Source organism: Rattus rattus, chromosome 4, assembly GCF_011064425.1.
Source record: "Rattus rattus isolate New Zealand chromosome 4, Rrattus_CSIRO_v1, whole genome shotgun sequence".
Lineage (NCBI taxonomy): Eukaryota > Metazoa > Chordata > Mammalia > Rodentia > Muridae > Rattus > Rattus rattus.
In genome coordinates this window covers 148,335,769-148,361,620 of record NC_046157.1, presented here as the reverse complement: position 1 = coordinate 148,361,620, position 25,852 = coordinate 148,335,769, and the positions used below count along the sequence as shown (strand labels likewise).

General features: G+C 48.7%; 2 protein-coding genes across 2 annotated transcripts in view; both read left to right on the top strand.

Moving 5' to 3' along the window:
- The first annotated feature begins 7,789 nt into the window (after window positions 1-7,789).
- LOC116898543 (cilia- and flagella-associated protein 65-like) lies at window positions 7,790-9,743 on the top strand. The gene is made up of 3 exons (XM_032899758.1): window positions 7,790-7,894; window positions 8,962-9,202; window positions 9,655-9,743. The coding sequence occupies exons 1-3, from the start codon at window positions 7,790-7,792 to the stop codon at window positions 9,741-9,743; spliced, it is 435 nt and encodes a 144-aa protein (XP_032755649.1).
- An 840-nt stretch (window positions 9,744-10,583) lies between these two features.
- Cfap65 (cilia and flagella associated protein 65) overlaps window positions 10,584-25,852 on the top strand; it is a 29,353-nt gene continuing 14,084 nt past the window's right edge. Inside the window, exons 1-17 of the mRNA XM_032899757.1 lie at window positions 10,584-10,594; window positions 11,767-11,869; window positions 12,659-12,825; window positions 12,941-13,140; window positions 13,487-13,632; window positions 14,061-14,283; window positions 14,664-14,929; window positions 15,759-15,959; window positions 16,160-16,534; window positions 18,783-18,920; window positions 20,191-20,436; window positions 21,316-21,540; window positions 22,390-22,548; window positions 22,749-22,899; window positions 23,208-23,336; window positions 24,300-24,525; window positions 24,767-24,895. Of these exons, the coding sequence (XP_032755648.1) occupies window positions 10,584-10,594; window positions 11,767-11,869; window positions 12,659-12,825; window positions 12,941-13,140; window positions 13,487-13,632; window positions 14,061-14,283; window positions 14,664-14,929; window positions 15,759-15,959; window positions 16,160-16,534; window positions 18,783-18,920; window positions 20,191-20,436; window positions 21,316-21,540; window positions 22,390-22,548; window positions 22,749-22,899; window positions 23,208-23,336; window positions 24,300-24,525; window positions 24,767-24,895 (3,095 nt within the window). The remainder of the gene's footprint in view (window positions 10,595-11,766; window positions 11,870-12,658; window positions 12,826-12,940; window positions 13,141-13,486; window positions 13,633-14,060; window positions 14,284-14,663; window positions 14,930-15,758; window positions 15,960-16,159; window positions 16,535-18,782; window positions 18,921-20,190; window positions 20,437-21,315; window positions 21,541-22,389; window positions 22,549-22,748; window positions 22,900-23,207; window positions 23,337-24,299; window positions 24,526-24,766; window positions 24,896-25,852) is intronic.

The window sequence follows — 25,852 nt, the reverse complement described above, 5'->3', positions numbered from 1 at the left end:
ACCTTGTGCATAAACCAGAAGTGAGCTCTTTTGCCATCTTGGTTCAGGAGGTCTTTCACATCCAAGAGAAGACCGCTGTCATGTTTAGACATCTTTACTTTAGGAAGGTCTTGATCAGAAATGGTTCTTTCTCTGTCTTGTTGTTTGTTGTTGTTAAATCTTATTTTTTTAAAAATTGATATGTATGGATGTATATGAATGAGTGGCCTGCATATATAGAGGCCAGAAGACGGTGTCCGATCCCCTGGGGCTGAAGGCATAGATAAGTATAAACCACCAGGTAGGCTCTGGAGATCAAGCTCAAATCCTTTGGAAGAGCAGCCAGCGCTCTTACCCACCAAGCCCTCTTTTTGGAAGTCTTGTATCTCATGCTTCACGAGTTTGAAACTCAGTTTTCTCTGTTGGTAGACGTCTTAGTTTCTTTCCCTATTGCTATGATAAAACACCCTACCAAAAATAGTTTAATGGTAAAAGTGTACAGTTCAAGGGAACAGTCTAGCATGGTGACCAGCATGGTGAGTCAAAATGGGAGAAGTTTGAAGCAGATGGCAACGAATGTCTGTCTATGGAATGTTGCCACCCACAGTGGGCAGATCTGCTTCATCTAGATATTCCTTCACAGGTGTGCCTTGTCTCCTAAGTGAGGCTAGATCCTGACAAGCTGACCGTTAATGCTAGGCATCACAACTGATGAGGAGACTGGGGAGGGTCTTAAAAAGGCGCAGGCTCTTAGAGTAAGTAAGTGGCGGGGTTGAGTTCACATTTACTTTGATGACCCCAGGCTCTTTGCTAAGCACCCCCACTCTCCTGCCCTACCCTCTTTCGGTTCATTTTGTACTCTGGACACTTGGGGTTAGGGAAGAGACGCTAGAAAGCCGGGAGAGAGGAAGGGGGATGGCCAGGACTTTGGAGCTGTCCGTGGTGCTGGTGCCTCAAGTAAGCAGGGAACTGGAGAGCCAGGAGAAGACCACGCGGGCAGAAAGGGACGGACAGTTAAATGCCACAGGCCCTCTGCCAATGAAGTGGAGACCTCAGACTCGAAGGACTTCATGTTGAAACAAAGACCTGGGCGTCCAGTTGCTAGTCAGGTAAGACTTTGTCCTCAACACTGAGTTGAAACTAGTATAGCATCACTTTACTAGCCATTGACCCATCCCCAAAGCCCCACACACTGTCAAGTATGGTTTCTCAATTTTATCCCTACATACCCAGGCTCTATCCCATGGCCAAGAACTAAAGAGTCGAGACCTGGCAAAATGTGGGCTCTAGGACACTGCTCTGGCCCAAGGGAAGCTGGTGTCTGGTCTGAGACATCCCGTGCCCATACTTTACCACTTGTTAAGTTGTTTTTTTTTTTTTTTTTAAATACAACTCCCATTTGTTCCAATTTTACAGATGAGTAAAGTGAGGTTTTACAATTTGTCTCACATTGTCCAGTTATTGAAAGATGTAACCACATGCCTTTAATCCCAGCACTCAGAAGGCAGAGCCAGGCAGATCTCTGAGTTCAAAGCCAGCCTGATCTACAGAGCAACTTCCAGGACAGCCAGGACCACACAGAGAGAATCCCTGTTTCAAAAACAAAAACAAGAGGGCTGGAGCGATGGCTCGGTGGTTAAGAGCACTGACTGCTCTTCCAGAGGTCCTGAGTGCAATTCTCAGCTACCACATGGTGGCTCACAACCATCTGTAATGGGATCTGATGCTCTCTTCTGGTGTGTCTGAAGACAGCTACAGTGAACTCATATACATAAATAAACTTTTTAAAATGTTAAAAAAAAACAAAAACAAAAAACAAAAAAACCATCCATCCATCCATCCAACCAATCAAACAAACAAACAATAACCAAAAAGAAAGATGAAACTAGGACTTGAACTTAAATTCTCTAAGAAGACAAAATATCATGTGTTTTTCCCCCTCTATTTCCTTACTCTTGGCCCATATGAATATCTACTCTGTGGTAGTTTAAGGAGTAGGTGGAGGGAGAAAATTATCTATGAGGGGGTGTGGTTTGTATAGGAAAGGCAGAAACCCACAAGTTGGTCCTTTGAATTCTCCTGTCATCTGATAGCTGAAATGGTTAATCTCCATTGTCCGCCCGACTGATTCCTTCAAGAGCCATGCATACGAGGGTGTTTACAGAGAGATTTACTAGTAGGGAAGGTTCACTGTGAATGTGGGTGGCACCATTCCATGGTCAGGAGGCCCCAGGCAGAATAAAAGGAAAGAAAGAAGGAACACAGAAGAGAGCCAGATGCCTTTTCTTTGTTTCCTGATCTTTCAAGATGTGAGGAGGCCCAGACACAAGCCCCCACTGCTGTGAACTCTGCCATGCCTTCTCCACCATCCTGGACTAGATTCTCTCAGGTCTTGAGCCCAAACAAATTCTTCTTCCTTTAAATTGCTTCTAATGAGTGTTTTGTCATATCGATGGGAAATGTATCAAATGCCCTTCAGTTTTGGAGGGGCAGTCCTTTCATCTGCAAGTGATGGGTGGTCTTGTTGTCTGGTCAGCAGAGCATCCCTGGCACTTAGGTACACCAGGTTTGGCTTTCCTCACCTCAGCACAGGGAGAGCAGCCTCCATCTTCGGAGAAACAGAGGGGGTTATGGAGAGGAGAAGATGCTCCCTTTTAAGCGCACTGCAGAGGCTGAGGCTGGTAGAAAGAGAAGAGCACAGAAAACTGCATGGCTTATGTATAGAGATCAGAGGGAGGGCTGGAGAGATGGCTCAGTGGTTAAGAGCACTGACTGCTCTTTCAGAAGTCCTGAGTTCAAATCCCAGCAACCACATGGTGGCTCACAACCATCTGTAATGGGATCTGATGCCCTCTTCTGGTGTGTCTGAAGACAGCTACAGTGTACTTATATATAATAAAGAAATACGTCTTTAAAAAAAAAAGAAATCAGAGGGAGATAGTGTTTGATCATCCCTTTTCATGTGCTTAATCAATGAAATATTCACTGTACTTTGGAAATTAGCCAATAAAGCTTTTGTGTTGAAGGCCTATAACCTAGAGACTGAAGCAGGGGATTTCAAGTACAAAGCCAGCCTGGTCTACCAGATGAGAACTGTATCAACAGACAAACAAAAGAGGGAAAAAAATCCACAACAAATAGATAAGGAAATCAAGGGTCAGAGAGAGATTGTGACTTTTTCAAAGCCTCACAGCCAGAAATTAACAAAGGTTAACCCCAGGCCTGTCTGATTTTCCAGTCTGGAATCTTCTCTATTCCAGGGGAAGCTGGTGAGAAGACACTTGGGAAGGAAGCAAGGATATTTTGTATGCAACGAAGCCCAGATTGATAACTGTGTTTTGTCCCCCAGCCCCAGGCTTCAGACAGGCTCTCAGGTCTCCCATCTATCCTTACTTTTTTCCCAATACTTTGTTTGGTCCTTATCACTTTCCTGATAATTCCCTTTCATTCACAGCCTTAAAGCAAATGGCCCCTGCGTCTGTGGGTCTAAAGAGGACATGGCCACTCAGATCCGACGCCTAGCATCTTCTAAGCTACTAAGCTATCTAAGCTGCTGAGAAGGGGGCTTCCAAGGCTGGCCCAGCTTCTGCTTCCTCACACCCAGCACCCAACCATGCCTCTCCGGGTATTCACCTTTCTGAGCAAAGTCCAGTATGTGGGGGCCTCTTCTTGGGAGTCCCCACATCAATTGAAGTCACTCCTCAGAGCTGCCAGTTAAAATTTCACAGAAGCACAGGCCACAGGGCTTGGTAACAAAAGAAACTGTCCTTCCATTGTCCTAGCCCAGAATTCACCAACATATAAGAACAACTTCCTCATGGGGAGGAGACCGAGGAACACGTGACTCAAAACATCTGATTTCTTTCTTTCTTTCTTTTTTTAAAGAATTACTTATTTCAAGTATATATTTCAACCATGTGGTTGCTGGGAATTGAACTCAGGACCCCTGGAAGAGCAGTTGGTACTCAACCTCTGAGTCATCTCTCCACCAAAAGTCTGATTTCTTTATCATCAGTTTTTTCTTATTGGGATCCCTGAGGTTTTCTCCCAATCCTGCTTCAAGAGTCAGTGTTCTCAATCTTTTCTGGCACAAATATGAAAAGGAAATTTCATGTATTCTTTTCTATTCATTTTACTATTCATTACTCCACTATGTTCATTATCACTCACTCACTTATGATCGTTTTTACCACCACTGTTTTGTCCACAAGGCCCAGCTGAGTCAGGCTGATTAAAAAAGAACTTGAAGAAAAACAAAAATGGAGAAATCATTATAGGAACTCCAAACAGCAAAAACATCCTCATGTTCAAAGTACAGCCTTCAGATTCTGAGAAACCAGCGAGACACGCACTGAATTCCACATTCCTTAATCCCAAGAGAATTCCAGGCTTAATCGGGCTGGCATGACTTAACTGACCTCCTGGCCCTCTATTGCAGCAGTCCTGCCCTCCCCTGGTCATGTGATCCCTCAAGCCAACTCAGGTCACATTGTCACTTCAGTTCCTCGCCCACCTCCATAAGTGAACCCCAATCCTCCAAACTGCTAGTTTATCCTCTGGGTTTGCCCCCAGCTCTCTAAGCTTTCCCTCTATAATCATACCACACCCCTTTCATTCTGAGAAGAAACGGGTTCACTGTTCAGGCAGTAAAACTCTTTAATTGCCGGAGAATGAACTTTGAGATTCTTGTCTTTGTCTCCATCGTCTGCACCCCATGATACCTTTCCCACGGCACGCACACCAATGCACAGACAAAAAGAATTTCTTCATACATTAACTTTTGTCTCTCTTCAAACAAGTTAATTTACCTTTGGACCAAAAGACACCTGGAAGAAAATGTGAAAGACATTCTCTTTCGGCAGCAGTAGGAACACATTTAATAAATCCTATGAAATAAGAAATAACCAGAGGCTGGTTTTCAATGAACCCCTGTGATCAAGGGGAACAAAGCTCTGATCTAGATCAATGTTTAATCAAGAGATTAGGAATGACTCCCATTCAGGTAATCTATGAATATTGAGCCCAACAGTAATCTATGAATATGGTTGTCAACTAAAGTAATAACTGCCAAGACATCATGAAAATTGAGGGAATCGTGTGTTTTACCTTGCCTGGAATGGAAGACCACAGTTGATACTACAGCAGGGAGAGTCTTGGACTCAAGACTTAACATTAGGGAGATTAAATTTGAGCAGGTGTTGACTGGGTGTGTAGCTTAGTGATGCTCAAAGCTTTAATAATTCTTAGCACAAAAAGAAAAAGAATATAAAGAAAGAAAAAGAAAAAAGAAGAAAAAGAAAAGGGAAGAAGAAAAAAGAGAGAAAATAAAGGAAAAGAAATGAGATGAAAAAGAAAAACAAAACAAAAGAAAGAAACGGACTCATTCGCTTTCTCTGAACCTTGGCTCTTTAGGGTTGCCGTCGTTGCCATGGGATACCAAGAGACGCTGTGTCCCGCGCGTCCCGTATCTATGGAGACGTCAGCATGGCGTTTGCATAAGTTCTGAACGTTGGAGCCCAGCGAGAGGAACAAGTGTCAAGGAAGGTATCTGTACCAAGACCCCCCTTTCCAGAAAGCCCTTTCGTTGTGGGAGAGATTAATTAGATGCGGGATCTGGGCGACCCTAAGAAGCCCCCTAAGTAAATTTTGCTCCCTTCGTTTTACCGCTTTCTTCTTCAGCTCTTCTTGACCACCTCCCTACTGCCAACCCCAGTCCCAGTTTTATCACCGGTCATTTTGGAAACTTTTGAGATCGGAAATTAGGCAAATAAAAGAAGCTGGTGAAATCTCCCCAACCCCCGAAAACTAGAAAGTTGGTTTAAAATACCCCCCTCCCCAAAACCCCACAACTCTACGGTGGTTTTTCACAGCGAAGTGTTGGAAATGACTTTATTTGTCATCGAACAGGCTCCATGCTTACTGCCTTAAGCCCGGGTTGGACCACTTTTTTTACCCTATTTTGTCTCTTCTCTGGCTTTGGGGACTTTTTCAGAGTGGGGAGGCAGACTGTCTGTTGAATCCCCTGATGTCTGAAAGATCAGGGACTAGGGGCAGGACTGCAAAACTATGAAGGACAGAAATGTAAAACTCTCCTCCCTACCTCCTGCTTGCATTTTTTGGGTTCCGTCTGAACACCCAGTTGACATTTGGAGGTAGAAACCTTACTTGTTTTGTCCAGCACAGTGCCTACTGTATCAGACGTATTTGGTAAATGCTCTGTGCAGGAACGGGTAGGATTAAGGCGGGAACCTGAGATGGTTTCCAGTGGTTAAAGAACCCTCTAGGAACAAATGAGTCAGTAGAGGGTTTCTCTCATTGGTAGAGAGAGAATGAGATTGTGTGCAGGAAATGTGTAAACTCCCAAGGTGGTCATGAGGTTGTTACATTATAACATTGGGAGCTTAATCAGTCGCCAACCTGAAGAAGGAGATTTTTAGATTAAATGTAAAGCAAGTCACAGCCAGGCATGATGGTGCAGCACGGCCTTTAATCCCAGCTCTAAGGAGGCAGAGGCAGGTGAATCTCAAAGTTTGAGGCCAGCCTGATCTACAGAGCTAGTTCCAGGATAGCCAGGGTTACACAGAGAAACTTTGTCTCAAAAAAAAAAAAAAAAAAAAACAGGTAAAAGAAGGCAAATCACATGCAATCATAAACAATTTAAGGATTAAGATATCTGCTTAAAACCTCACAATATTGTCTGGCTTATTAGTTCTCAGTAGGTGGCCAGTTCAAATTGATACTATTTGGATAGGGATAATCGTACTTAAAGAAGTGAAACGGATACTGAACAGTGTGAAATACATAAATAATTTCAAAATAAGTATTCCAGCTTTGCCGTCTGGTGTGGCAGCTGCTAGGCAACCACCTTAGTTAACAACCTTAACTATTGAGCGTATGAAATTCGGATGGCCTGAATTGAGAAACTGTGAATATAAGATGTGCTGGACTGGAGAGAGGAGTCAGTGCTTAAGATATTCATTCTCGACACACACACATATTGGGTGGCTCACAAGTGTCTCTAAAGCCAGAGCCAAGGGATTAAAGACCCCCTCTGGCTTCCACCAATACCACCACCTGCATGTGACACACACACACACACACACACACACACACACACACAATTTAAAAAAAAAAGATGCACTGCTTGGTGTGGTGGTGCATTCCTTTAAGCCCAGCACTTGGGAGGCAGAGGCAATTGGATCCCTAAGAGTTCAGGTCAAGCCTGGTCCACATAGAAAGCTCCCAGCTAGCCAAAGCTACATAGTGAGGCTGTGTCTAAAAATCAATCAATCAAACAAACAAACAAACTAGCAAGCTGAGCAAACAAGTAAGCAGCACCCCTCTATTGTTCCCTCCTCCAGGCTCCTGTCTTGAATTCCTGCCCTGACTTTCCTGAGAGTTGTAAGATAAGATTAACCCTTTGCTCTTCCAAGTTGCTTTTGGTCCTAGTGTCTATTACAGCAACAGAAAGCACCAGGTAATGTCACATGTAGCCACAGAAGAAAGGGGCTGCACCAGCCTTTATTCCAAAACCCCTCCTGCATGTCGCGTCTGGAGTGCTACTTTAGGCCACTGAGCAAGGCTCTGGGCCTTGTGTTCAGCCTCGTTGCTCACGGCGCCACCTCATATCAATAGCGCTTGTCAAAGTAAAGAGCGAACCTCTCCACCATCTTAACTATGGGGAGTCTCCTCCAACAACTCTCTTTCTCACTTCCTCCTCTGCTCCTCTCTCAGCTCCAGACTCCTATGCGGATCTGGTAAGAATTTCTGGCTTGGCTAGATTCTCACCTACACAAACCAAGGCCACACCATGAGGACCAGGGACAGCGGAGACTGTACTGTGAACACTATGAATGATGACTCGTGCCTGAGTGCCAGCACACTGGGAAGTAGCAGTGTCACTACCCAGGTGGGGGTATGGCTGGGGTAGTGGATCATGAATGACCAGACCAAGTAGGGGCACGGTAACAGTACAGTAGGGTGAAAGTCTGGGGGAATGACTTTCCCATATACACTCTGGCACTCACCCCCCCTCCCCACCCGAGATGGAGCCCTGGGCAGACGAGTGCAGGGGGCGGGGTGCTGGGAACTAGTTTATAGTGCTATAAAGGTGACTTTTATTTGCCTAATGTAATTGTCATCGCAGAGACTTGCTGCCTCTGTCTGCTAACTTAGGCCTGGTCCTGGAAGCCCATAGCCTTCATACAATCTTACCTAAGCCTAGAATGTTTTCAGCCTCTGAGACTTACGGCTGAAGAAGTTCACCCTTTCTTGTTCTTTCTGATCGCTGGTTGGCTCGTTCAACTCAGCTGTTCTAGCTCAAACTCCTCGCCACACTGACTGATTCAAACTGGATTCTTTCAGCTTCTCCTGAGTTGCTCTGCTTGACCTCAAACTAACTCTGGCAATCTGTTCTAATCTCCTGGCTCCTCCTCATTCTCTGGCTTATTCTGTCTTCAACTGTGTCTAGCTTGTTTTCTCTCTGCAACCTGTTTCTCTATAACTGTCCTGACAAAAACTGCCCCCCACCTTCTGCACTGTCCCTCAAGTGGCTTCTCTTTCCTTTCTCTCTCCTCTTGAGAGTTGGGCGTATCCTATTCTGGTTTGTTGCTTTGTCTGCCACTAAATTAGACATCATTTTTAAGCATCATGGGTGCTTCCTTCTACAAACTTTACTTTCGTTGTCTGGGATTAAAGATGTGTACTAAGGATGTGTCTGTATTCCAACAAGAGGGATTAAAGGTGTGTGCTAAGGCTGAGGCACACCATAACTAGGAATAGGTTTGTCCAGTAAACAACACAATCTTGGGGTTCACAGTGTGATCATATATCCTGCAATACTATGCCCAAAGGTGAGTAAGGGACTTCATCATCCCTCAAGCGCTAAAAGCAGGGTGGAGCTGGGAAATCTTCATCTGTTTCCTGGGTCTCAGCATCCTGACCCTGCTGATGGGCCTTTCTTCTCCTGTGCCATCCAAACAGCTTATAGATCCCCTGTCCAGGAAATTATGCGTCGTGAGGAAGCAGCAGGATATGAAGAAGAGGGTGATCTGGGGCATTGAGGTCCCTGAGGAGCTGCACTGGAAAGGCTGGGAACTGGGGAAGGAGACCACAAGGACCCTGATTCTGAAAAATCTCTCCCTCAAAACCCAGAAGTTAAAGTACAGGTACCAGAATGAGGGACCAGGGAGGGACCTAGCACCTGAGCCCTCAAACTCCCAAAGTGGATTCCTCTTAAAAAGAAAACAAAACAACTTTTAAAAGGTCATCAAGTCAGAAGAATATCAAATCAGGTGCAGGATGAAGAACCCTAGAATAGCAACTAACTGGCACCCACATTGTGGGACCTTCCTGCTTGCAGAGAGCAATGTCCCCCTCCTGTTCTAATGACTGTCTTGCTTTTCCCAAATAAATTTGCCACGTGTGTTGGCATCTTTAAACAATACTGCCCAACTTACCTGGAGAACTTTAAAGGAAAGAATATGATTTGCTTTTTTGTAACCTTTTCTTTTTAAACGCAATTCATCTCTCTGTATACACCTCCAGGACTCCTATTTTTCTAAAGAGACTTTCTTTTATCTATATGTACTTGCTTTTTGTGGATGGCTTGACGATATATTCCTCAACTGAATGTGCAGTTTTCTCAGCACCTTTATCGGTGTTGGTGAGCCCCAGTTGATGGTCTCCTCTATGACACTGACTGCCGAACTGTGTTTCTGATCTACCAGTACAATCCTGGGGTTAACTGGCAGAATTTGCAGTAAACTTGACATCCGGTCATGGAAGTCCTCCATCTTCTCAAGATCACGCTGTTCTTCTTATCCCTTTGAGCTTCCATAAAAACTTAAAGATCTGCTCACTACACATTTACCCAACTTTTGGCGTGTGACGTTGGGGTTTGGCTGAACACAGGAATGAACTTGGGAAATGACACATTAGAGTACTAAGTCCTCCTACATCTGGTTTTCAAGTGCTTCCACTATAAGTGTCACTGTGCCCGGCTAAACGCGGTGTGCTTTAAAGTTGTCTTCGTCATTTGTTGGTTGATAGTTTTTTGAAGGTTGTTGACTTTTTTGTTTGTTTTGAGATAGGATCTTACAACATAGGCCTGCCTGGCCAAGAACTCACTATATAGTCCAGGCTGGCCTTGAACTTGTGGCAATCCTCTTGCCTCAGACTCCCAGGTGATGGGATTACAAATATGAACCACCACGACTAGCTAGGTTTTCTGATATTTTTTTTTTCCGGAGCTGGGGGCCGAACCCAGGGCCTTGCGCTTCCTAGGTAAGCGCTCTACCACTGAGCTAAATCCCCAGCCCCGTTTTCTGATATTTTTAAAAGTTTTTTAAGACTTTTATTTATCTACATATGTGTGTACACCTGCGTGTGTATGCATGTATATGTATTGGGTGACCTTGAGGCCAAAAAGGGGGGGGGGCTTGGATCTCCTAGAGCTGAAGTTACAGGCAGTTGTGAGCTATCGTGTCGGTGCTGGGAACCAAACGTGGGTCCTCTGAAGGAGCAGCAAGTGACCTCGACCAGTGAGTCACCTCTCCAGCCCCTAACAGGTTTTAGTTGGGTATCATTTGTTTTGTCTTTTCCCTATGTTCATATGGTAAATTATATCCACTAACTTTCTGCATTAAACTAATCATGCATATCATAATTCCAACATTGTTATTGTCTCCTCCTCCTCCTCCTCCTCCTCCTCCTTCTCCTCCTCCTCCTTCCTTCCTTCCTTTCTCCTCCCCCACCACCCCCTCCTCCTCCTCCTATTTGTTTCTGACTAAATTTCATCTAGTTTTGTTCTGCCTCTGCTAGATTTTGATAATAACATACACTTGTTTCAAAGTCTACATCAGGGAGTGTTTCTGTCTTCTCCTGAAGAGTTTAGAACTGGAGTGTCTTTCCTTTAGTGCTGGGAGGTGCTTGCTGTGATTCATTTGTTCTAGTGTGTTCTTTATGGGAACATTCCTGCCTACCTTTTCCATTTCTTCGATGGTTTTGGGTGGCGTGACCATAAAATCGATTGACTAATTCTCAGGTTGGTTTTGTACATTGCATTTTCTGTAAAGGTGTTTGTTCCACCCACACTTACCAGGCCATTGGTGCAGTCATTGCCAACGTCGTGTTCTTTGTAACACCCTCAAAGTCTGTTGCTCCTGTGCTCCCCTTCTGGGCCCCTCTTAAGTCAGAACAATGCATCCCAGCTCTCTCCACGACCGTCATCTTCAGACGGACATGAATCTTGGTTTGAATAACTGGAGGAGTAGGGATCCAGGGATGGTGGCACATGCTTGGAGGATCAGGAGGAGTTGAAGGCTTCATATGGCAAGTTTGAGGCCAGCCTGTGCTACATGTGACCCTGTCTCCAAGCAAAAATCTGAACTGTGTACACGAATATGTGTACATGCATATACATACTCGTGTGTATGGTGGGAAGGACCTGAGGATATATAGCATGTTTGGTAGACTGCCCAGCATGTACAAAGCCTGGATTTGATCTCTTAACACTGTATAAACTGGACATGGTGGAACCAGCCTGAAATCCCAGCACTAGGAAGGTAGATACAGGTTAGAAGGCAGAGGTCACATTTGGCTACATATCAATTTCAAGGCCAGCCTGGGCTACATGAGCTCTTGTCTCAAAAAATGAAGTTACAAGGAGGAGGAAGACATAGGTCCCCTTCCAGTGTGGCCCCTTAATGAGCTCCTTCAATCTTCCAGCTTCCTTTGGTGGTTCTGAGCCCAGCTCGGATGTGCTCACCACCTGGCTCTTCTCCACAGGCCTCCCAAGACCAAGTTCTTCTTCACTATGATCCCACAGCCTATCTTCCTGAGCCCAGGCATAGCGCTCACACTCCCCATTGTCTTCCGACCTCTAGAAGCGGTAAGATCTGCCAGACAAGCAATGTGGGGAAGGACAAGAGCACAGAGACCTCAGAGTAGGAGGACTGACTGAACAACAGGGATTCACACACACACACACACACACACACACACACACACACACACACACACACACCTGTACACTCTGCATTTGGGAGGCAGGAGCAGGTGGATCTCTCTGAGGTTAAGGCCATCCTGGTCTATATAATAAGTTCAAGCTACAAAGTGAGATCCTGTCTTAGAAATATAATCAATCAACCAAACAAAAATAAATAAAATTTAAAAAAAATCTACAGCTTAGGAAGACCCCAAAAAAGGCTCAGACCTTGATCTTGTTCAACAAAGGGGTGTTTCCCATTGGGCATGGGGTCAGGAAGGCTGTAATTTTCACCAGAAAGCTGCTGATTCATTAGGCCCTTACTCCCTGCAAGGTTCCTCTTTGAGGCTTAATATATTGAGTTACAGCCTTGCTATGTTGCCCAGGTTATCCTGGAACCTCTAGGCTCAGGGGATCCCCCTGCCTCAGGTTCTTGAGCAGCTTTGATTACAGGGAAATGCCATTGCACCTGGCTCCTCAGAATTCCTTGTTTCCCACAAAAATGGCTTTGTTTCTCAGAGGCCAAGACAATGTAAGCCTTCAGGAAGTTCTGACATGGTGGGTTACAGTCCAGGTCTCCTGCCCGGGATTCACTGGAGGGCTGGCTTAGCAGGAGTGGGGTGCACGATCCCTGGTTCTTACCTGAACGCCACTCACTGGTAACTGCCTCTTCCTCTACCTCCTGTCCTGCAGAAGGAATACACGGACCAGTTGTGGTTTGAAAAAGAAGAGGGGGTATTCTGTGTGGCCTTGAAGGCCAGCTTGCCTTGCTACAAGCTAGTCTGTCCGTCATCTCTGCAACTGCCCATGTGCGCCATTGGGGACACAGTGGAGACTTGGTTCTGTCTGAGCAATGTGGGGTGAGAAGACCCTGAAGTAGAGATAGCAGCCCCCGGGGGGGAGAACTGTAGTGAGCAGGGGAGACAGGCTCCTGCCAGCAGGACCCCAAGACCTGACCTACCCCCTCACTCTTAGGGACCTGCCCACCTTCTTCACCTGGGAAGTCCCAGTCCCATTCCAGATACTTCCCACTACGGGGTTACTGGAGCCAGGCCTGGGTTGTAAGATCAAAGTGACCTTTGAGCCCCTCATAGCTGTCATCCATGAAGTCGAGGCATTGTGCTGGTACGGAAAGAGTGGCAAACAGAAGAACAGCATCCACATACAGGCTGCAGGTAAGCCTGCCTTCCTACCAGAGAGCCTCCTTAGCCCTCCCTGAGCGTGCCCCCACAGGTCCTACTGCCTTCCTACTTGCTCTTCCACTTGCCCTAGGCTTTATTTTCCATTAAATCACAGACTATCCCTCCCCCGGGTGGGGGTGGGAGTGGAAGCGGGTGTCGGTGGGGGCGGGGGCGGGGGAAGGGTGGGGGCGGGGGCGGAGTCGTGGGTCGGTGTGGGCGGGGTCGGGGTGGGGTGGGGGCGGGGGCCGGACGATACCTAACGTCTTGTAGGGACTGTTCAGCTGGAGCTGTAGAGGCCCTGGTAGGTTCTCCCCAAGACATTCCCCGTTCCCTGCCCCAGCTAAATGTGCACAGCTGCTGGTGAGCATAAGGCACAAGCAGCTAGAGGACCAGGATCCAGAAGGCTTCCAGAAGGTGATACACTTCGGCTATGTCTCCGTGGGCTGCGTCGCAGAGCGGCAAATCAGACTGTATAATCCATCAGCGGTGTGTATGCACTGGGAAGTGATAGAAAAGCAGGAACGGCAAGGCTGGGGCCCCAAGCCTGGGTACACTTACAGATCCCCTTCCTACCCACCCTCAGTCCCAAAGCCTTGCATGTCACAAACATAGAACACGAGATGTCAACAGCTGTCTCCCCTCTCAGTGGAGTCTGGGTTCACGTGTCCTGTAGCCCACTGAGCATCCTGACCCCAGGCCTAAGGCTGGCTCTCATGCTACCTTTGGGAGAAGTAAAAGATGCTCCCACTCTGGGTAAACACAGTAGCCCCTTTCTCATAGTGTTACCCAACACTTGCATAGGCCAGCATGGATACCACTTGTCCCTGATCCCTCATATGGCTTCATCAGTATGATGCACAGACCGCCCAAACTGTGACTAGAACCTTTCCTTCCCTGAACCCCTGGCTCTACAGGTTAACGCCCCCTTCAAGATTGAAATGGCTGAAGATATGCTGGCCAAAGACCAAAGCTTCTCATGTCCCACTAGCCAAGGCATTGTGCCCCCAGGGGAGAAGAAATGTGTGTCACTGTTCTTTCACCCCAAGACCCTGGACAGCAAAGCCATAGACTACTTCTCCATCGTGCCTTCTGGCTGTGCCACCCAAACTCTGCTCCAGGTTGTTGGTTTCTGTAAAGGTAATGGCCATCCCAGGATGTTGTGCTCACCAGAACATGAGCATCCCAGTAGGGAGTCATTCCCTTGAGCTCTTGGTCTGCTTCCTGGTCCCGGGCCTCTTGGTCCCGGGGCCCCGAGTGTCTGCTGCCCCCTGGTGGCCATTGTGGGGAAGCACCGTGGCTACCCGGTGATCCCATCTTTCCAGACAGTAATGATGGAAATTTTGCAGGGGTCCTGGGCCTTATCCAGCCTGGCCATCTGGCTCTAGGGATCACTCCATCCAAGCAGTGGGACTTCATCTGAGATATCTTTTGAGGCTGGCACCCCAAAAATCTGAGATATCTTTTTGGCCCACCCAAAGGGCAAGGCCCTCCCACAAGGACCCGCCTCCTCTGCCTAGGTCCTGATATAGCACTGCAACATTGCTGTGTCAACTTCAACTGGGTGAAGCTCGGGGAGCACCCGGAGCAGACTCTGTGGATTGAGAACCGGTCCAACTGCCCGGCTCACTTCCAGTTTGACATTGACTGCCAGGACAGTGTCTTCAGCATCAGGCCCGCCTTTGGAACCCTGGCAGGCAAGACCCGTATGACCCTGCACTGTGCCTACCAGCCCACTCACCCCATCATCTGTTTCCGGAGGGTGGCCTGTCTCATCCACCACCAGGTAAGTGATGGAGAAGGGACCACAATATGGGGAGGAGGCCCCGAGGCTCCAGACATGAAGGCGAGGCTTGGTGGGCACTCTCCGCTTTGCAGAACTTCTAAGGGATCTGATTGGGTCATACCTCCCTTTAGAACCTCTGCCATGGCTTTAGGGGCAGAATGTGGCCAGGGTACGTGAAAGCTCACTGGTCCAGGCGGGCGTGCCAAGTTCTCTTTGACTGCCCTCGGGCCATAGGCTCTGCTGCTTCTGATGTCACTGCTGCCAGCCAGGGAGCTGGGAAGGGGAAGCCTTAGACACCACCCCACTCAGGCCCGTGAGGAGGGGAGACCTCTCACCCAGCCTCCGAGGGCAAGTGTAATTGAAGCTGAAATGTAGCCTAGGATCCTCCATCAGCTGGGCTCTGGGATCAACCCCTCTACCTAGGGAAGGGTTTCTCTGCCTGGTTCTCACGAGAGCAGCATGAGCTCTGGGAGGCCTTGGAACGAAGGGACAGAACAGACATGCTTTTCTGCCATTCCACCCGTGGGTGGGGCTAAACGCTGGATCTGAGAGGCTCCCAGTTGTCACTCATCGGCAGGAGAATGCCTAGGAATCATGGGTAGTGGGAGAAGGGCAGGCAATAGCTGAGCGCCCTACCTCCAGGTCTAGGCTGCTCTCCTCTTGACTTGCCCTGGGATAACACGATCTCCTCAACTAGCAGACAGCTCTCAAGATGATCCCCTGACCACCACCCTTCAGCCTCTGCTCCCAGACCATCCTCTGTCCAACACCCACTTCCCCTTACCTCACCACCTATTCTGGGTTCTGACTTGCTTGGCAAATGTCACAGGACCCACTATTTCTGGACCTGATTGGGACCTGCCATTCAGAGAGCACCAAGCCAGCCATCCTGAGGCCTCAGCACCTCACCTGGTACCGAACCCACCTGGCGCGGGGCCTAACCCTCTACCCTCCTGACATCTTGGCTGCCATGCTAAAGGAGAAAAAGCTGGAACGGGATGAGGATGGGGCCCTCATGTTGCCCATTGAGGTATGTGAGGTGAGCCCCACACAGAGGCAGGCTGCTCTCTCCAGGATCCCCATCCCTCCCTAGCAAGTCACTGAGCAGGCCTGTGCCCTACACTACTGTAACTGGGGATGACCTACATGGAGCACTTGAAGTCTTTTCTGGAAAGGAGGGAGTTGAAGAAAGTCAGCAGCAAGAAGAATGACATTTGAACCCTGTCCCAGTCTCTCCCTATGCAGGATCTGGAGGATTTGACTGCCCAAACGTACCCCAATATCCCCCCTATGATGGAGTACTTTTTTGACGGCACCAGGGACCTGGCCATCTTTCCCCCAGCTGTCAGTCTAGAACCTATTGATGTGGACTTTGGTGCCTGCCCTGGGCCTGAGGCCCCCAACCCTGTTCCTTTGTGCCTGAGGCACTATACCAAGGGCAAGATCACCGTGGTCTGGACTCACAGATCTGACTGCCCTTTCTGGGTGACCCCAGTCACTAGTGACGTGCCCCCACTCAAGTCTGTAGCCCTGCGTCTGCATTTCCAGCCGCCCTCCCCCAACTGCCTCTACGCTGTGGAACTAGAAGCCTTCGCCATTTATAAGGTGTGTGCATACAGACCAAAACAACTGTGGGGATCAAGTCTCTCCCTGGAACGCGAATGGCAGAGTCTGGTCACAAGGATGAGTAGTGGCTATGGGGCCCGGCTTCTCCAAGAAGCTGCTGCTTCTTCTTTTTGTTTTTTTCCCGATTTTTTATGGGATTTTTTTAAATTTACATTTCAAATGTTATCCCCTTTCCCGGTTTCCATTCCAAAAACTCCCTATCCAATGCCCCCTCCCCCCTCTTCTATGAGGGTATTGCCCTCCCCACTCTGACATTCCCCTACACTAGGGGGTCCAGCCTTGGCAGGACCAAAGGCTTCTCCTCCCTTTGGTGCCCAACAAGGCCGTCTTCGCTACATACACGACTGAAGCCATGGGTCAGTCCATGTGTACTCTTTGGATGGTGGTTCAGTCCCTGGGAGCTCTGGTTGGTTGGTATTGTTGTTCTTGTGGGGCTGCAAGTTCCTTCAGCTCCTTCAGTCCTTTCTCTAACCCCTCCAATGGAGACCCCGTTCTTAGTTCAGTGGTTGGCTTTGAGCATCTGCCTCTGTATTTGCAGCTTCTACTGTTTTCCTTGGCTAGACAGTGCCCTCTTCTGGTTTTATCCTCCCAGGCTCATGCTCTGACTTGGCCCTTCTGAGTCTCACTTCTGTGTGGTCTTCCTCCCTCCCCTTCCCCCAGGGATCAAGCACACTGGAAAATCTTAGTGCCCTGGGAGGAGCTCTCCCGGGGGTGGGAGGCAGGGCGGGTCGGGTAGGGGTCTCTGGCTACTAGTTCTCGAAGAAGGTACCCAAAGCAGAAACATTGTTTTTATTTTGTAGTTTGTGGGGTTTTTTTGTTTTTTATCTTCTGTATTTTGTTTGTTTTGTTTTGTTTTGTTTGTTTTTCAAGACAGGGTTTGTTTCACTAATACAGTCAGGGCTGGCCTCAACTTGTTGCAATCTTTCTGCTTCAGCCTCCCAATTCTGGGATTACAGATGCAAACTCACAACTTTCTCAAAGCATGGTTGTGGGGGTTTTGTTTTTGTTTTGTTTTGTTTTGTTTTTGTAGAGATCTTGTCTAGTGTAGGCTAGTCTTGAGTTTGCTGCATAGCCAAGGACAACCTTGAACTCCTGGTCCTTATACCTTCGTTTCCTGAGTACTGGGATTGCAGAGATGAACTACCACACTCAGTTAATTTGGTGCTGGGAGCCAAACCCAGAGCTTGATGAATTCTAGGCAAGTATTCTACCAACTTAACTGTGCCCTCAGTGTTCTCTCTCTCTCTCTCTCTCTCTCTCTCTCTCTCTCTCTCTCTCTCTCTCTCTCTCTCCCCATTTCTCTCTCTCTCCCCATTTCTCTCTCTCTCTCTCTCCCTGTTTCTCTCTCTCCCTGTTTCTCTCTCTCTCTCTCTCTCTCTCTCTCTCTCTCTCTCTCTTCTCTCTCTCTCCCTGTTTCTCTCTCTCTCCCTGTTTCTCTCTCTCTCTCTCTCTCTCTCTCTCTCTCTCTCTCTCTCTCTCTCTCTCTCTCTTTCTTTACAGGGTCTCACTGTGTAGCCTCAGCCGGCCTGGAAATCCCTATGTAGACCAAGGTATGCCACCATGCCAACCCAGACAAAGTAGAATCTTTGACTGTTCCGTTCTCATATATTAGCAGGGCTATGGGAGTCAGGTAAGAACATGATGCTCGCGTCTGGGTCTAGCTCTGAGCACACCAGGCCATAGGCTCTAGAGCCGTGCTGATCCATGAGGCAGGCAGGCACCAGACCTGGTGACCAGAGAACACCTGAAATAAAGTGGCCCAAATAGAGAAGATGTACTGTGAGTATAAAATATACCCAGACTTCAAAGGTAGAATATGAAAATAGTGTAAAATATAATGACTGCATGCTGAAGTGATTGGAGTTTGGAACTACTGAGTTAAATATATTATTGAATTTCACTTTATAAGGAATGTGGCCACTGAAACATTAAAATTGCATTTTTAGCCAGAATCTGTGGCTCATATTATATTTCCATTGCCAGCCCCGTTCTAGGCTCATTCCTAGAGAACAAATCCACTTTAGCTTCCCACCCCACTCTCCTCCCTACAGAGGCTCCAACTGCAGCCTGAGGGATTAGCATGGCTGTCCTAGGCAGTCTCCCTCAAACCCTCCTTTCTTATGCCCCATATAGGATACCTACAGCACAGGGCTAGGGAGGGGCAAGATGACTGTCTTCTAGGGTCAGTTCCTGGACGCTGAGTTTCCTTGTGGGCTGGCCTCTGCAGGTCCTTCAGTGCTACAGCAATATTGAAGAGGACTGCACAGTGGTCCCATCCTGGTGTCTGAAGGTTCGGGCTCGAGGCCACAGCTATTACCCTTCCTTAGAGCACCATATCCCCCAATATTCTCTGGATGCACCCCAGGTGAGTATGGCCCCAACAACAGCCAGGACAAGATGGAGGAGGGACCCCAGCCTGCACTTCCCTGTTTCTCTTTCTAATGACCTCAGTAAAACACCCCACGTCCTTCCTGACTATCCTAGGGATCTAGGCCAGTGAATAGGTTGTTTTTGATCATGGGTGTCCCGGAACAAGAGCAGTCTAGAGAATGGGCACCTTCCCCTCTCCACTTTGGACCTGTACTCTCCAACTCCTTCATTTGCCCTGCTCACTGAGCCCCTGCCTGCTCCCAAGCCCTAGGCTGGACCCTGGGGATGAACCCAAAGCACGAGCCTTGCCACTGTTTGGAGGATCAGAACTTCCAGGCCTCTTCTCTAGGTCCTTGAAGGTCTTGTCTGTCATGGGAGGTAGGATGACACAGGGCTAAAAAGTATATGGCCTGGGGACAAGTCCCCAGAATCCAATTCTGCTTTTCCTTCCTGGATTCTGCCTCTATTGTCAATTTTCACTAGCCATTTTGTTATTGGGAAGATATCACTTTGAGACAATGGCTTGAGATAATCCCATCTCCTCCACCAGTTGCACTTCTGATCTCTCATCCCAAATCCGTGCTGCCTTGATACCCATCCCAAGGTCACCCCTTTCTAAAGCAAAGCTCCAGCTGAAGCTCTGAGTGTCTGCACTGATGTAGCCCCTTGGCAGCCCCCCCTCAGTGTGATGTGATGTTCCTTCTAGTGGCAGCCTATATTGCTTCTGCACTGACTCACATAAATTTGTTGGTACAACTCAGTGGGGACTTGGACCAAGGGTTATAGGCCTTGCAATGTGTAGCCTGCCTAGTTTTTAGCCTAGTTCTGGCCATATCCAAAATGGCCAAGAAGTGTTTAGGAGCTGGGACTGTGGGGGCTGGCCCCCCTCTGACATCTGAGTGAGAATCATCGAGAAAGAGCTAAAGGCCCCAGACCTGTGAACCAGGATGACTGATTCTCTAAAGAGTAACTGGAGGACATTCCATCTCTAACCTCAAGGACAGGCCTGCAGAGGACTGACTTTCCCTGGGACCTGGGACCACCACATCCCTGTGTCTGGAGGTCTCTGGGGGACAGAAGTATTCTTTAGTGGTAGGCTGTGGCCTCCCTTAGCTTTCAGGAACTCTTTGCTGGCTGGGCTGTGTGTAGAGATCTTGGCTTTCCCAGGAGACGGTGTCATCCAAACATGAGTGGCCCCAAATGTGTATCTAGGGATGGAGATCTGAGAAAGGATCCCTTTCCCTCTTATTCTCCCCAACTCCCAGACATTCCCAGCAGTATCTTCTGGAAAACCCTCCTACAGAAGTCTGTTTTTGGTCAACAAAGGCTCCATGATATTGACCTTCAGCCTGGCCCCCAATAGCAGCCCAGACATCACCCTGAAGCCCTCCTCTGGGCTCATTGCTCCGGGAGCCCACCAGATCTTCCTTATCAGCACATATCCCAAGGGCACCTCGTGGAAACAGCATGTCTTCTACCTGAAATTCAACTTTTATCCCCAGTATCTCAAGGTAGGAGGCAGGGATAGAGGAACAGGGTCTTTAGGCCACCATCTGGCACTTGTTTTTTAAAACCACATTTTTAGGGTCCCTGCCGACCTAGATGGTGGGATATGGGTGGGGAACATTCCTCTAATAAGGAGGAATGGGAGGGAGGGAGCTCTGGGGTCCATTCCTGATAACTCAGCTGCTTCTCAGTGAGTTGTCTGTTCCATGGAGTTTGGGGGTAGGGAAAAAGCTGCAAAGACCCCCAGACTCATACCTGAAGGGAGAAGAGGAATGTATGCAGCCAGCCCAGGGGCAGGAATGGATGGGTAGACTCATATCTGACCCCATGAAAAACTGATATATCCTTTCTTGCTCCCTGAGGGTTCAATGTTTGTGTGTGTTTTTAAGACAATATATCTACCAGATGGTGGTGGCACACTCAGAAGACAGAGGCAGGTGATCTCTGTGAGTTCAAGGCTAGCCTGATCTATGGAGTGAGTTCCGGGGCAGCCAGGACTACACAGGGAAACTCTTGTCCTGAAAAAATAAAACAAAACAAAACAACAACAAAAACAATATATATATATATATATCACTATATATCTCAGGCTGGTCTTGGACTCAAGGCAATCCTCCTGCCTCACCTACTCTAGTTCTGGGGTTTCCACCACACCTAGCTCTGGCTTCTTTTTAATCTGCTTTTGAGAGAAGCTGCTACGTCCAGGCTGGAAGACTGCTTTGGCTGTCTCCTCTCAAGTGTGAAAATCTGCACAGATGCTTCCTAAAAATGGAGGGAGAGCCAAGAGGTCATGGCATTGTCCATCCGTCCATCCGTCCTTCCGTCCTTCCGTCCTTCCTTCCTTCCTTCCTTCCTTCCTTCCTTCCTTCCTTCCTCTGGCTCAGGAAGTGAGCATTCAGAGCCGAGAGGAACCACTGGAGCTGAAGCTGGATACCTACAAAAGCATCTTCTTCAAGCCCACCTGGGTGGGCTGTTCCTCCACCAGCAACTTTACTTTTCACAACCCCTCACGCCTGCCCCTGGAGTTCGAGTGGAGAGTCTCCCAGCAGCACCAAAAGATGCTGGCTGTCCGGCCCTCCAAGGGTATCATCCACCCTAATGAGAACCTCGTGAGTGCCTGGGCCGGTTGCCAAGGGTAGATAAGAGGGTACCTGTCAGCCTTACCTTTACCTGTCTTAGCAGTCCTGTGGCCTATGGTGTACACATGTGCATAAGCAATCTGTGCTCACCTCCCTAGCCTACGAGTGGGTTTTAGTAACACTTCCTCACCTGCATCTTATGGGAAATTGAGACTTAGGGGGAAGAATATTTAAAAGATCAAGACTAGGGGTGCAGAATTGGGACTGAATGCAACATTAGTGATGCCAGAGTCCAGGGCATGTCTAACCTTCATCACTCATGATACCCAAGCAGCAAGATTCCTGGCAGGTTGTCTGAGTCAGCTGGGTATGGGACAAATGGGTGACTCTCTCAGGAAGGGACAAGAAAGGAAACACCCAGAGGTTTCAGGTCAATGCAAAAGGGGAACCCAAACTGTCCCTAAAATAACAGACTTTGTCCCTATTCTGAGGTAGGCCAGACTTAGAGCAGTAACTACCAATACATGGTACCCATAAATACTCAGGGATGGGCGGTAGGCGCTTAGGAGATTGCACAGATGTAGAAACCCACTTGAATTCTGGACCCAGCCTCTGGACACCAGATTTCTGACCCCGGTCCAGATATTCCACTTCTTTAAGGCTCCATTAGAATGGAAAATACACTATGTCCCTGTCATGAAGCTGCAGGGCGAGGGCTTCTGGAGATGAGATTACATGATGTGTGTAAAATGACACAAACAGTGTGCACAAACAGGCAGATGGAAACATTGTGTAAGCACTTGTGACGGGACCTCCCCCAGCCAGGAGGGGGCATCCTGTTCACATGCATGCAAGAAAGAACCGTCTGTGTGACCCCAGACACTGACATGGATCTTCAGCCCTTTGGAGGAGATCAAGTACCTGTTCCGAGTGGGGATATGGGTCTGGGAAGCCAGACAGCCACAAAAGACCAAGCCCCAACCCACGGTGCATTACAGGATCCGGCTGGTGGGCATGGGTGTTACTGGATGCCTCTCTGTGAGTAGAAGCCCTGTTTGGGGAGGAGCCAGGACCCAGGTGGGAGGGAAAGTGGCAGGTGCCCAGCCCTAAGAAAGCAGGCGACAAGGTAGAGGACAAGCTACAGATGCTTGCACACAACCTCAGATCCTTTTCCTTGGGGGGGTGGTCTGAAGACTATGTTGGGGGCACCCCCAGAAGCTAGCTGGCTGTGATCTCAGGCGAAGCCGAAGGACCTGGACTTTGGGAACGTACTGGTGAACAGCCAGGAGGTCAAGTCTCTGGTTCTTCTGAATGATGGCAACTGCACCCTCTATTACCGCCTGGTCCTGGAGCAGCACAGGCCCAAGGGCCTCAACAATGACTCCTGTGGTACTGAGGCCTGGGCTGGGGCTGGGCCAGGAGGGGTGCATGCATGTGTCCGTATGTCTGTGTGTGCTTAAGATCGATGGCCCATACGTGGTATGGGTCAGACAAGACAGCTGAAAACCTAGCATTTCTACTTTTTAACTGTGGCAAATGCTGGTGACATCGAGATGCATGGCTCTTTCTGCCCCAGCCTGCTGTGCCATCAGGGAGTGCTTGGTGACCCAGGGGAGGGTTTACCTGAGCAGCCAGGACACCTCTGTCCGGATACCACTGATGACCCCTGCATCACCATCTCCCTTCCTCCCCCCAAGCTCTAGAACTTGACCACTCAGAAGGGACCATGCCACCTCATTCCCAGGACACCATCTATCTGACTGCCTGTCCTAAAATCCGTTCTAAGTATTCCTGGACCATTAGCTACTGTCTTCTGAACCAAAGAGGTACCTGGGCACTCGGGAGAGATTCAGCGCCGGAAAGGGGAGGAGGGAAGAGGTGACTTGTGAGACACAGAGCTGGCTAACTTCTTGACAGGCTGGCACAGTGAGTGAGAGCAGGGTGGACTGTGCCTTCAGGATCTGATGTCTGTAACTGTGTCTGTCCACATTATGTCTATGTGTTTCCCTGAGCTATGGAATCATGAGATTCAGCGAATGTGCTGCCTCCTGTCAGAATCAGGCAAATCCTCAGTGAAGCTTCAGCTTTCTCCTCCATAAGCTGGAGTTGCTACTTTTCCCCATGCCAGCGTTGGGATTGAATCTGGACTGTCCCACACTCACTGACAGTGTGGTACTAGCGAGTTGCTTCACCCAAATATGTCTCAGCTTCTCCATCAATAAAAGGGAGATAGTCACAGACTATCACACATACCCGTGTGCACATTCACTCATGCACACGCACATGCACACACCGAATAGTGTATGCCACCATATTGATAGACTCTGAAAGCAAGACGCTAAGTGAAAGAAGCCAGTCAGAAATAGCCAAGCAACTGAGTGTCCAAAATATTTCAGAAAAGATAAAATACAGAGGTGGAGCCTAGATTAGTGATTGCTGAGAGTGGGGATTGTAGATGGGGGGAGTGTAAACTGGGTTTTTCTGGGGGGGGCAATGGAAACTTTCTAAAAATTAGTTGTGGTGGTCGCATGTGTCTGTGAATATATAAGGCCTATTGAATGGCGGGTGTTAAAAAAGCAGTTTTTGCAGCCTATGAATTATGCAGAATTGTAAAGTGTCTAAAAATGCCAGGATCTATGTTAAAACCGGACAGTGCCCAGCACACAGAAAGCCTTAGACAGGAGCTGGCTGCCATTGAGAAGATGCTCATGATTGAAGCCCAGCACTGTCTCTGAGCGGGGTTCTGTGCCTCACCACACAGGAGCTGAGCCCCCTGCTCGCTCCCGCAGTTACTCCCCCAGACAGCACGGACTGCAAGACACAGGAGCTGTGCCATGTGTCCCTGGAAGCTGTGTACCCACTGCTCTGCGTCCTGGACATCTCCTCCATGGGCAGTGCTGAGGGCCTCACGCGCAAGCACCTGTGGCACCTCTTCTCCCTGGACGCGCTCAACAGCTACTTGGCGCGTGACCCAACCGTCACGGAGCTCACCTACAAGGTGCCCACCCGGCACAGGTAAGCTAGGCTCGGGGGTAGGGCAAGGAACCCTGGATCTTCACACCAACACCCCAAGAAACTGAGTCCGGGCTGGGGTTGGGGGCAAATTCTTAGAGGAAGGCAAGGATTGACTTCAGGGTTGAGACTTTGTCTCACTCACCGAGTTCCACATTCTTTCACTTTGTGCCTGGGGATGGGCACCCCAGAGTCCCGACCCTGCGTCAGCTCCTGCACTGAGCCCTTTCTCCGCCTCACACAGCATGAGCCGCACACCCCCCATCTTCACTCCTCTGAAGCTGGACTTCAATTTTGGAGCAGCACCACACAACGCCCCACCGTCGGTGGTACTCCTCATCCTGAAGAACCGTGGGCTAGTCCCCTTGGACTGGTATGGCTTCGCAGAAAGGGGGCTGCTACAAGGGTCTGGGGACAGAGCCCTAAAGGCCAGGAGTAGGGAGTAGACATGTCCTGGGCCTTCTGGGCAACCCACATGTAGCCTGTGAGTGGGTCACTCACTGACCGGGTAAAGAGGCTGGGAGGAGACTGTGGTTGCCCATAGCACTCTGGAGATGTTATCCACTGCAGCTTGGCTCTGGGCAGTGTGCAATTCCTGGAAGCTGGTCACAGCTGTATCAGTAACTGAATGAGTACTATAGACCCAGGCACTGGATTCTTGATCTTTACAGGATCCCTGTGAGAAAGACCTCTCCTGTTTAAAAGTCAGAGCCTGAGGGTCAATGGACTAAGAGCTCAGGCAAAGAAAGCCACATAGTTCACATAGCCATTAGAAGTGGAGCTAGGTTCAAATCCAGATGTATCAGCTCCAGGATGTCTGCCGACACTAATTAGTCAGCAGGAAGGCTTTAAGTTGCTTCTGTATATCAGGACGGTCTAGGCACCATACCATGCTGCCTGACAGACTGAAGTTTAGGGGCTGGGGCCAAATGGAGGCAAGTGTAGGTTATCCTGGAGGACAGACATCTGCCACCACCGAGGAGCCTACCACTAGAGGGCGCGATTGAGCAAAGCCGCTGTGCGGCTGGAGAGTGGAAGCTGGCCACAGAACAGTCACCTCACAGGTCACAGGAAGCCAGGCGTAAGGACCCGAACCTGCCAAGCCTGTCCATTGTCCTGTTGTCCTGCCCTCGCCTCAGGGCCCAGAACGCATGCCCAGCAGGCTGCCGGTTTCCATACCAGGCTTATTCAAGTTCCTGGTGTGAACACAGGTAGATTTCTTAGTAAATGTCTGTCTGCGGACTTTCTCTTCTGGTTGACTAATGAATATAACAGAAGGCAGAGAGCAAGTCAAGGCCCACACTGACTGGTGGGTTCTGGGAAGGTGAGA